The 12,340-nt window shown below is 40.7% G+C and overlaps 2 protein-coding genes across 2 annotated transcripts; both read right to left on the reverse strand.

Annotated features, from left to right (window-relative positions):
* Positions 1-455: 455 nt before the first annotated feature.
* LOC310963958 (natural killer cells antigen CD94-like) lies at positions 456-3,717 on the reverse strand (the record flags this gene model as incomplete). The annotated part of the gene is made up of 5 exons (XM_083936915.1): positions 456-573; positions 914-1,038; positions 1,111-1,271; positions 1,360-1,482; positions 3,669-3,717. The coding sequence occupies 5 exons, from the start codon at positions 3,715-3,717 to the stop codon at positions 456-458; spliced, it is 576 nt and encodes a 191-aa protein (XP_083793041.1).
* Positions 3,718-5,098: 1,381 nt separating this feature from the next.
* Positions 5,099-12,209, reverse strand: LOC310963959 (receptor-type tyrosine-protein phosphatase eta; the record flags this gene model as incomplete). The annotated part of the gene is made up of 9 exons (XM_083936916.1): positions 5,099-5,262; positions 5,434-5,531; positions 6,241-6,516; positions 7,510-7,767; positions 7,897-8,045; positions 8,669-8,792; positions 9,427-9,678; positions 10,648-10,902; positions 11,633-12,209. The coding sequence occupies 9 exons, from the start codon at positions 12,207-12,209 to the stop codon at positions 5,185-5,187; spliced, it is 2,067 nt and encodes a 688-aa protein (XP_083793042.1). The 3' UTR covers positions 5,099-5,184.
* Between the last annotated feature and the right edge of the window lie 131 nt (positions 12,210-12,340).

The following is a 12,340-nucleotide window of genomic DNA, read 5'->3' on the forward strand; positions in this document are numbered from 1 at the left end:
CTTAGAAAACTCAACTTTGAGTAAAAATATTTATTTATAGAAATGGAATTTTTGAAAAATTAAATTTCCACAACATTTATATTATTTATGTGAAGACATGAAAAGTGTGAACACATTCTGCATCTACGTACATGCATGCACTTTATAATGCACTTTCAGATTTGCTCATAATAAATATTTCATAATATACAGTGTCATGTTGTCTTTCATTCTTATCTCTGATACTTAACACTCATCATGATGACAGATAAAAAGCTCTTCAATAATAATAATAATAATAATAATAATAATAATAATAATAATAATAATAATAATAAATGTGCCTCATGCAAAGCTGGCTTTACTCTATCCTAGATAGATAACGTTGCATGACAAAGTGGAGCCGAAGTGCCAAATTCTCTAGCAACATTTAACCTTTGGTATAAAGAAATATATAAAATGTGTGTAGATGTGTGTCAGGAGTCTCTCTTACAAGCCCAGGGTCCATAAGCCTCGCAGCTGGTGGCGAAGAGACTCCCGCCTCCCCTCAGATCTGCACAGTCCCTGTGATCTGCATCCCACTCCACTGTCACCCTTCAACACACACACACACACACACACACACACACACACACACACACACACACACACACACACACACACACACACACACACACACGCACACACACACACACACACAAATTTAGAGTAGAGTAGAGTAAAGAGCTGATATATTATAAAATACTTACATGTAGGCAGAAACAATCAGTTGTAAGCAGGTATGTCTGTATATATATTTATACGCGTGTATATATGTACTATATTGTTGTAATAAAAGTAACTTGGATTAACATTTAAGGTGTTTGTCTTCATTGTGAGAAAAAAGAAACATTTCTATTTTTGATTACTGTCTGCCCTCTTAAATGGGACGTACGGCATGTAACGCTGGACGTCCGTCCCGTCCCACCACAGCCACTGACCCTCCTGCTTGGCGTCTGTCAGTCCCACCCACAGGAAGGGAAAGAGAGGGAACCTCCTCATCACACCTTGGATAAATTCCTGAGGAGGAAAAAGACATTCAGAGGACTTTATACGCTACCTGATGTTTTTTCTGTCTTCGTCCTCTCCTACCATCTCTGCAGAGTCTTTGATTACAGCCAGGCTGCTGTTGTGTTGCCCGCAGAACGCAGCGCTCTCGTTCCACTGACGATCTTCCTGCAGTCCCACCGAAAAGAAGTAGCAGTGACCCCTCCACCACAGCCAGTCATCTGGACACAAGCTGCACCTGGAGTCTTCACACACCCCAGAAACGACAGATCGCCCACGCAAGATGTCACACGTGCAGGAAGTTAGATGTTTTTATCAGAGAACATTAATAACCTTGAGTGACGTGGTTGAGCATCAGTTTCACATCATGCCGCTCTTTTTGGCACTGCTGCAATTGCTCCATCAGCTGCTCTCCTGAAGTTTTGGAGGTCTGATCCTCTTCTGCCGTCCATGTGACTGATAAATGGACATGAATAACTTGATGTGACTTTGACTTTATCACTGTTTGTACTTCAAGATGGTTTGTAAGAAAAGTCCGGTAGTGACTGGACAGTAAAGCTGTAGCTACACACACACACACATACACACACAAACATGAAAAAAAGTGTAAAGTTTTGTTTTTTTAAGTGTAATTCCGGCGCAAAATACTCCCATGGTCTTTTTCGGCATGAATATACATCAAATAATCCATCAAGACAGTTTTTTTCCATGTAACAACAATAAACGAAGAAATCATGGAGAGTCGCTAAGCCGGAAGTTTTGCCGGACGTGGCCAACACTGATTAGCTCGAAGCAGTAAAATGAAGGCATTAAAACGTCTTTTTTAACCACTAATACTGCTCACAATAACACCAAACCTCTGCAGTAGCATGATAAGAGTCCCTACACATAAAACAAAGCACCAACAACGTAGTTACTGAAGCCAGAGTTTATTAAAAGAGTGTTTTAAAGACTTACCTACTGGACCCCTGTACCAGCTCCTCTCATAGTTAAGTCCATTCAAGTGGATTACCAAAGTCAATCCAAAAAGAAGGAGCCCATTGGTGCTTTGTTTTATGTGTAAGGACTCTTCTCATGCTACTGCAGAGGTTTGGTGTTATTTTGAGCCGTAATGATTGGTTAAAAAATATGTTTTAATGCCTTCACCGTTCTGCCCCGAGCTAATCAGTGTTAGCTGATTTCTCCGTTAATAGTTGATCAACAAAAAAATCTCGATTGGCTTATCTGATGTGTGTAAGTGCCAAAAAAGACCATGGGAGGATTTTGTGCCTTAATTACACTTTTAAGTAAGCACAGGTGTTCATAGTAACAGTAACTCTTGTTTTGTATTTTTTCCATGGAAACATTGAGTAGAGGATTGAGGAATCTGTAGTCTATAATCTGTGTCGACCGAGATGAATCGTGTCAATATATACAGTCCATATGTAATATAAACATATCTAAAATATATTATCTCACATTCATACTCACCAAATGATACCAAACACAAAAGAAGTCCGATGACCAGGATCACAGTTGCCATAGCAACAGCCACACGACCTGTCAGCTGACAAGTTTGACAGCATCCTGCATCCGTGGTGGTGAAAAAGGAAAAAAGGCAACAATCATGAAACAAACAACGTCATCCACCAAGACGCTTTTCCAAAATCAGCTACATCCTTTAAAGAAGGGTTATTATACATGATATTGTAAATCCTTTACATGAAGAGAATAGTCAGTGAAAATGTAAATGAGTGACTGAAAGGTCCCATATTGTAAATAGAGGGATTTCCATTTATTTTTACTCATTAAAAGGTAGGATGAGATGCTTTATAAATATTGTGAAAGTGTCAAAATGCTCAATCCACAGAGAAATGCATACAGTCTGTATTTAGAAACTGTGCCTTTAAATGAGTCGTCAGGACTTCTGTACTGTCCTGATGTCACAAATATACTATATATAAAGGTTAAAAGTGCAGCTACAGTCATTCCCCGACTGCAGGGACGGTGCAGAGACGCAGAGAGCGCAGACGCAGAAGACGCATAAATGCTGACCAATCAGAGCAGACTGGTCTTTTTTCAGAACGGGGTCTTAAAGAGACAGGCTTTAAAACGGAGCGTTTCACACAGAGGGTGAATACAGGAATATTCAGACAGACAGAATAATAAAAATAATGTGTTTTTTGAACGTTAAAGCATGTAAACATGTTCTAGTAGAAACCCAAAATACAAGAATGAAGCTGAAAATGAGCAGAGTATGAGACCTTGAATGACAAACACACGTCCATCGTATTATGACTTGCTTATCACCTGCACATGTATGAAGAAATCCACCTTTTAACCTCTGACACCCATTAAGATAAAACTGGGACACTTTCATTAAAGAGTAAAAGTAAACGTGGACTTTGAAAACAGAAAAAAAAAACAGCAGCTTAGCTTGTTATTGCAGCAGAAACACCAGGTGAAGTATGTGGGGATGTACAAAGTGCTGACAGGCTGAACAGCGTAGGAGAGTCACACAGTCACACACGACTGCATATTAACAAGGTTGTTGTTGAAGTTTGTCGTTTTAACCCTTTGCTTAAAGGGAAAGTGGCATCTCTTCAAATAAAATAGCACTTTATTTACTCTATCTGTAGTGGGAGATGCTCCGAATCACAAACCTGCAGGTGTTTCCCTCTCGGCGTCACGCTCCTGGTTCCTCTGATCCATGGAGCCGTTTGATGCTTTCTCCTCTAACTTCTACTATTTCACTCACTTTCCAGCGTTCAAATGAACAAAAATGTGACACCCCTTCCTCTTATTGCTCTTCAACATTAGCTCAAAACTAAATAATGTGTTGCATTTTAACAGAGGAAGCTGTCAGGGCGTACCGACAGCTTATATGGGTAGTAACTTTTTGTAGCACCGTCTCAGACCCTGGAGGTGTTACTGAAATAACAGCTTTGGTGGAGTTATTATCGACTCTTCTGCGTGTTTATCTGCTGACCTGATCTGATCTGATCTTCCTGCTGCTTATCTACTGATTATTATCTTCATCCCATGTTTCTCATTATCACAGAGCCATCGGGTCATTCTGTTGTTTTAATTTTGATTTAAGAAAACTGAGCCTTGAACATGCTTCTTGTTATCTATCATCTGTTTGGAAATTTGAAAAAACTAGAGTAGTAAGTTGATAAAAGGCAGGACTACTTATTCACCTTAGGAAAGTTATTTAACTGTAGTTAATATTCAAAAATTGCCATTTTGAAGGAAGCAGTAGCTCAGGCCATAGGTGACTTGGCTGGGAACAGTAGGGTCACTGGTTCAAGTCCCGGTGTGGAACATGTATGGAGTGTGGACTGGTGGCTGGGGAGGTGCCAGTTAACCTCCTGGGCACTGCTGAGATGCTGTTGAGCACCCCAACTGCTCAGGGCGCCGGTCACTAGCAGACCCCTCGCTCTAACATCTCTCCTTATTTGCATGTAGAGGTCCATGTGTGTATTTCAGGCCTGTGTGTGTAACATGATTAATAATAAGAGTGAAAAAATTCAATTTCCCCGTTGCGGGATAAATAAGGTAATTCTTCTTCTTCTAAAGATGCGTGTAAAACTAACACAAACACTGTTATTGGTACATAGTACTGCATACTCTATTCAGTGCAGAACAGTTGGAACATGATTCATTATTTTTAAATTTTCATCAGAAAACTGCCCAAACTGCTAGATAACTAAAACGTTTGTTTTTATTTTTATTATTTAGTTACAACATCAGACATATTTGAAATGTTTGGCAGAAAAAAAGATAAAGAGTTAAACATTATAATAACAACAAGGCACACGACAATTTTAGCTTAGTAAAAGACCATTTTTGATTTTCATGATTTTGTCCAAATTTCCTTTAATTTGGGAAGTTACTAAGTCAAAGTTTTTAAACTCATTATTGAATGATTTTGATTTTCCCATACACACAAAACAACGCAAAACCACATTACCTCTATAAAAGAAATAAAAACAAGAGGAAAGCAACAAAAATATAAAATAGATTTCATTACTATTATATTTTATTTTTTAGGAGTAAAATTTGAGAAGACAAAGTCTGTGAACGTGAAATAAATACGAGACACAGAAAACAAGCACTTCAGTCTAAAATACCTTCACCAACACCCATTGAATTAAAAAAAAAAGATGGTTCTTGTGTTCATTTGTTTTCAATTTGTCGCTTCTCGAGTTTCCAAAAAATGTTGTCCCCAAACTCCTTTTTGAAATGTTCCTGCAGCTGCAACAAAATACACAAACACGAGCTGTTAGGGGACACATTTTTACACCAGCTTCATTCATAAAACACAAAACTGTGCCAGTCGCACAAATAATAACTGCGCTTTAAGACTGCCTCTTGTTTAAGTTACCTCCCAAACCTTGTTTTTTATCCAGGAGGTGATCGACATACCTGCTCAAACACATGTTCCCTCGTGGTGCTTTTGTCACAGAGGAGAGATTCAGCCGAGGAGCACAACATCGACAGGTCGATGTGCGTTTTCTCTGCCTCTGGGGAAACAAACACAGAGATGTGAGATGTGTAAAGAGGAAGTGGGAACAAAGAAGCGGACTCTCATTCACGCTGTTAAATTTGCTTCTCCATTACACCCGCGCTCTCTTTGGCTGTCGAGTTGAAATGTCGGCGTTGTGTTTCTGTCAAAAACTAAAACAATCGGCTGAATATCAAAGACAACACAGCTCGTGAGTGCCATCAGGCTTCCTACACCTTTTTCAAAGTCAAATTCAGGCACTTTTCAAGCATTTTAAGGTCCATTTTCAAGCTTTCCCAACCACTTAGAACTGCGGTAATTACATATTTATACATTACATTAAATAAGATGTTATTGTGTTAGAAACAACCAAGATTATGTGCCTACAGAAGGCTGACAAATGAAAGGAAAACACAGCAAAGTTTCATCTTTCAAAATGTGTCACCTGTTTGTAAGTTGACTTGATAGGTATCCTATAAAACATCAATTTCAAGCACTTCATTCAAAATCCAAACACTACTCTAATCTTGAAAACACTCCCTCCATTCAAATGCACCAAAACTAGATTTTTCTCGAGACTGAAGTCATTTCAACTTTATTTTCAGCAAACAGAAAATGTATGGCTGCATGAAGGTAAAAATAAAAACAACAACGAAGTGACAGTTTGTTGCGATTAGGCTTAAGCATGCAAAACAACCAGTATGGTCTTCGAGGTCTGAGGATCTCACCTGTACAATGTGACACGGGTTTTGATTCACTTTCCTCTCCGTTGTCAGCCACTGTTTGCACTTCAAAGTTGTACTTGGTCCCTGATTCCAAACTACCAATGGTGTGGCTGGTTTTGTCGTGGACGTCCTCAGACCAGCTGCGGCCCCAGAAGCTGGAGCTGATTCGGATCCTGTAAGTGGCCGTTGTGATGTTGGCGGGAGCCGTCCACTTGAGGGTGATTTGTTTTTTGTCAGTTAAAGTGACATCCACGTGGACGTCGGTGGGAGGTGCCGTCTCTGGAAAAACAAAATGATGCAGGGATTATGCTGCAGTCAAAGGATCTTTACGATGTTTCGTATTTTTGATCAAAGAACACGGCTGAATTGAGTTTTTCAGGATTTTTAAATTATAATCCGTGAGGTTTTCATGAATCAAACGCTGTTTTATGAAACTATTGACGGTCTGCCTTTTTTCACCAACAAGCATTTGATGTATGTTCAATCTGTAATGAACTCACTTTTTAAAATGTATTTTACAAATAAAAAAACAAAAGAAAATAATATACATGACCTACATCACAGCTCAAGGCCAACCAGAGAAACAAACCCACTTATTGAAGAAAATAATGCATAATTAAAACAAAAAAATAAAAAACAAAATAAAGACAAACTCAAGGGTCAAAACCACAATAGTGGCAGAGTTCGCCATTCCCAGCAGGGTCCGAACAGATTCACAGTATCACAGTTTTCTGAGGGCCCGTCCACTCGAGGACGCAATTTCATGTAACCGCACAACTTTAGTATCGTTTTGGCCGACCATCCAAATGCAGCCGGCGTTACTGGAGCCTGAAAATGGTATTTTTTGTAACCTGGTCCCAGAGTGGCGTTGTCGTCTGGACGCTGAAAACGCATTCTTTGTCAAACGATGCAGTCATCGCCCCACCTTCGACCTCTAACCCCCACTGCCTCATATAACAACAACAGCGCTAATGCGTGAGAGGAGAGAGACAGAATGAAAAATGAAAAAAACCTCAGTCGCTACAGTAACTTGGCTGTTGTAGGCTTGTGAAGGACGTCCCTTGTCGCACAATGGACAATCCTCTGCGATGGATCAGTGATCTGCAGTGTTTTAACTCCATCTTCTAGTATCGGCTCGGCTCGCACAAAATACCAGGTACTATCCACAACTTTTGCTGATGGAAAACCTCAAAGAATGGCTCGGAGTGAGAGAGTTGAGTAGAACCGTGCAGTAGCATGCAGAGGAAATGGTGGTTAAAAATAGTGACTCACTGGTGAATTTGGAGGAATTCCTTGAAGCGGTTTCAAGAGGTCCACTCATGGTGTAGACGATCACTGTGTAACGGGCTGCAGTCTTCAGTCCGTCGAAGTGTATCTTAGGTTCTTCTAGGTTCTCTGTTGTGTTTACATTTTCACCGTCCAGCTGGAGCTTGACGGTGAAAGGCGAAGAATAACCCACAGGTGACGTCCAGCTGGCACTGAGGGAATTAAACGTTGTGCTCAATTTGAGGTCTGAAATCGGTTCAGGAGCTGCGGAGGAGTCACAGGGTCAGATTAGTGCCATTCAACACAGGAAGGACAGTTTTTGTTCTGTTTCTGTACATTTATACACCGACAAAACAGTAACAATCAACTGTTCAACCATCAGAAAAGAGTTACCGGTGTAGTTGAAGATGGTTACTGTGTCCCCTCTGTGCCCCTCCAGAGAGCTGTTGGCGAACGCGGTCACACTGAGGGTTATCTTAGTGGCCACTGGCAGCCCTGTCACATCCTCCTGTGTTGTGTTCACCTCTCGATCGAAGACTGTTCTGTTAGGAAGAGATAGAGTTACGTCGTTCAAACTGCTTCCTGCAGCGGCAACTGATCAAACCACTTAATTACATCTCTTATTTATGTAGTTTGGGACCTACATTACATGTAACACATTGTGTTATATATGTATGTATCTGAATTATAATCACTGTTATAATGCATCATAATGTCATAAAATGCCATGCAATAGTGATTATAATGTATCATATGCATATAATGTTTTAAATTCATTATAACTATTATAAAGAGATAATACTGAATTACAACTATGAGGATTATAAAACACTATGATCTCTTAAAAAAAAAGTCAATCTGTGAGTCGTAATTATAAAATATTATGCTTGTCATAACAAAATGCTTTAGAATGTTTTTATAAAGCATTATGAATGAATATTTATAACTTTAGTCACACAGTACCGTAAGCAGATTTTAAAGTATAATGCATTATAGCCAATTTCAGAATCGTCTGGGCACCATGAATAATATTTCAGCCTTGACTGAAGTGGTGGACTGACCACCTCCAGGCCGGTAGCATGGCTGAAAACAAGCGTCGCTGTAGATACACGTGACTTTAAAAGTGAACAAGTTAATTCTGGACTATCAATCTACAAATACATACGCATTTTTATCATCTCTTGCCTCCACCAGGAAACCTGCGTGGCTCCCTTTAGGTGGCACCCAGCTGAGCAGCAGCGAGGTAGTGTTAGTGCTAACCACCCTCAGGTTGGACACGATCCCGGGCTCTGAAAGAGGAAACAGACAGATTAATAAACTGATTATTATGATTTTTACTTCCAATAATCAACATATCTTAGGGTGACACTATACAACAAACAATTGACATCCAAAAAAAATATAATCACAGCCATACGCCAACTCAAAGGTCTCTCATCTCCTCCTGCTTATACTTATCTTTATTGACTCCTCCGGAAATTAAATTAGAAAAAAGTTGTGCTACTTATTAAAATGTCCTGAGTATTCAATTTAGAAGATTTTGATTGTTTTGAGGGAATGTAAAGGAAAAAAATATGTTTCTGCCCGGTTTCGAACCGGGGACCTTTCGCGTGTGAGGCGAACGTGATAACCGCTACACTACAGAAACAGATGAGACATCATAAAGCACCACAGCAGTCTTGTATCTATATCAGCAACTAACCCTGTTACAATCTCACAATTGTCAGTGTTCAGGTCAGATGTGGCTCTAATTTGCATCAGCTGATTTGAATTTAATAAATGTGAGCTTTGTGTGTGTTCACTGGCCTCATTCAAACAGCGTACATCCTGCTAAGAAGCTCTACCAAATACAAGGAAAAAAATAGCAGGTAATCAGGAAATATAATGCTTATTTGTGAAAAGTTTTATGTGATCTCGACTCACTGGTGTATGTCTGGATAACGAACTCTTCACTCCTAGAGGAATTGTCATTGACTCCTGAGAGGACGGTGAATGTGTAAAGGCTTCCAGGCATCAAACCGCCGACTTCTTTGCCCTCCGTGATGCTTTTAATCGTCTCACCGCCCTGGACCTGAATAAGATAGAAATCCACGTTTCCCGCAGGTTTGTTCCAGCTCAGGAAGACAGAGGTTTCTTGCACCTTGGTGACTGTGAGGTTTTCCACTTTGTTTGGTGCTGAGAAAAAAGGAGACATGTCAGGGTAGAGCCTTATTACTGGGCTCATTATTTTTGATTGTGTATAGACTAATCCGGCGAAGCACCGGAAGTGAACAAGCCGCCATTGCTGCGTTGGCGTCTCCCTCCAGTTTGCAAGTGACTGAATGGGAGCTGTCATTATACATGTGGATGTACCATTTCTACAACCTTCACCACATGAAGAGTGCTTGTAATTATTTACCTCCATCACTGATTAACTCAGCTACTTGACGTTTGCATTGTGGTCATTAGGTTGCTCTAGTTAGAGCAACTTGGGTTATGTTTAGGTTATATTTCACAATAACACCACATTGAGTTAATTTACTCTGTGCGACCACGGCAGCCTTGATAGAGGCGTCTAACGTGAGCTAGCCAAGCAGCGCTAGCTTAGCTGACATCACTTTTTCACTGTGTTAAGCTGTGCAGCTGCATGCTGTTCATTTTGAGATTGACGAGTGTGAACCAAAATTTAGCGTGCTGTTGCTGTTGGGAACAACATTCTTGATCCACTTCTGTCAAACATCTGCACGCCCAGGGAATCAGTGTAGACCGGACGGCCTCAGACAGGGGCACTCTTCATGAGGTATAGGTTTGTGTAGTTTACATTCAGTTTTTTTCAAAGTTGAAGTTTCCCATAATAATAATTGCACAGGTTCTTCTAGACTTCCTAGACACCGTGCTGCATAAAAAGTACATGTAAAAATAGAAAAGGTACACTGATAATGACAGCTCCCATTCAAGCACGCGCATACTGGAGGGAGAGGCCACCGCAACAATGGCGGCGCGCTAGATGGCGAAACACACACATGGCTCGCCAGATTTGTCTATACCTCAAGCCCATCCCTCTAAAAGCATTTTTCTGAGCTGATCACGTCAACAGGTGTAAATGCATGAAAATAAAAGTATAATATTAATGTAGGAAGACTTTACCAAAGGAGACACACTCACTGGTATAGAAGGTGACCTGCTGCGGCTTGAGGGTTCTCCCGCACTTAACGGGGAACACCTGGACTGAGTAGTTGGTGCCTGCAATCAGGTTGACGAGGTCATAGGTCACATCGTGAGTCCGGAATTTTGTCTGCGAACCTTCATGGACTTGGACTTCGATGTTGTAATGGCTGATGACACCAGGCCCGGCACTCCACTTGAGAACGGCGCTTTCGGACGTTACGTTTGCTTCCTCGACCGGGCCAACGAAAGGCTCTGCGGTTGAAAAGAAGCTTGTTAACTGGCAAGGAAGTGGAGATATCTAGAAAGGTTAGAAATAGATAGAAAAAGAGCACGGGTGCAGAAACGAGACGTATAGTTACAAATAAGTGCATGAGACTACTGCATGTGTTAAATTAGTGCATAAACAGACCCATAAGAATACATGAGCTCTTAAATAGCAATTACCCATAAAGACGGAAAAGCGAAGGAGGATCTTTTATGCATATCTGTATTGTTTTGGTCATTTTTGAAAAGCCATGTTAGACGTTTCTCTTTACAACAGAAAATGTAGATTATCAAATATGATTGCTTATTTTGGAAATAAAGGAATTTAGAAAGACAGGATTTATTTTTTTTGGACCAATTATCACAATTTTTTTTACCATAAAAAGCTCTGAGGAGGTAATCGGCCGTATTTTTAGATTGCTTGTTCTTTCAGTTGTTGACTTATCCAAATGAGTAATAATTTAATAATTAGTCTTCTTGTGACAACATATCAATTGAATTAAGTATTTTTACCCTTTGTCTCTGGCTGCCTGGCGTTCTTTCAAAGACATGGATGAAATATCTCCCATCAATACATAAATAAGTTGCAAAGAATAGAGGAGTGTGTGAAAGAGTGACGCAGACAAAGACCAATTAATGAAAAGGTCACTTCTTTGAAATCAATGAAGTTGCTGTATGCCTCACCCTAGACATAGACAGTCATCTATAAAAGTCCTACCTTCATAGCACATGGAAGGCAGAAGCTCAGCGCAGTTTTTTTCAACCCAAGCCCCAAAGCTGAGCATGGCCACACAAGAGTCTTCAACGGTGTTGACTGGAACCGTGGGCGTGGGGGGTGGAAGGCTTTGGGCGGTCGATTCCCCGTCTTCACTGAAGTCTGTCGCGGCGTGGCTTGTGACACCGGTGGAGCCGAACCCGTCACTTACGTGTTCGTAGGAGTGTTCGTTGGGGTCTTCTCCGAGTGCGCTGAAGTTCGTCACATCTTGGGTTGTAAAGTCTGTGAATGTGGGGACGCTCGTGGTTGCTGGGGTTGTCGTTTCTGGACAGACGCAGCAGTGTGTTCTTTGGAAGGAGGATTTCAACACGGGACAACCAGGGTACCAGTTCTGGAAGATGAGGGGATCCCCGTTTGCCCAGTGGGACCAGGACATACTGGAGGAGTTGCTGGTGGAGTAGTTCTTGCGGAGGCCGACCCAAAAGTCAGACATGAAGCTTTTCTGGGCGAGTTTCTGGATGTTTTGGATGTTTTGAGGAGTCAATGCCACCAGATCTTTGAAACAGACCTGACGGGACATGAAAGGCCACAATCTAACCGAGCTTTACATGCTGGGATACAAAGATGTTTTTAATAGGTTAAAATGAATATCAACAGTTATGATTTTAGCTAAATTGGTAAAAACCAAACAGCTATGGTAATTAATTGTAA

This window comes from Echiichthys vipera (genome assembly GCF_963691815.1).
Source record: "Echiichthys vipera genome assembly, chromosome: 22".
Classification (NCBI taxonomy): Eukaryota; Metazoa; Chordata; class Actinopteri; order Perciformes; family Trachinidae; genus Echiichthys; species Echiichthys vipera.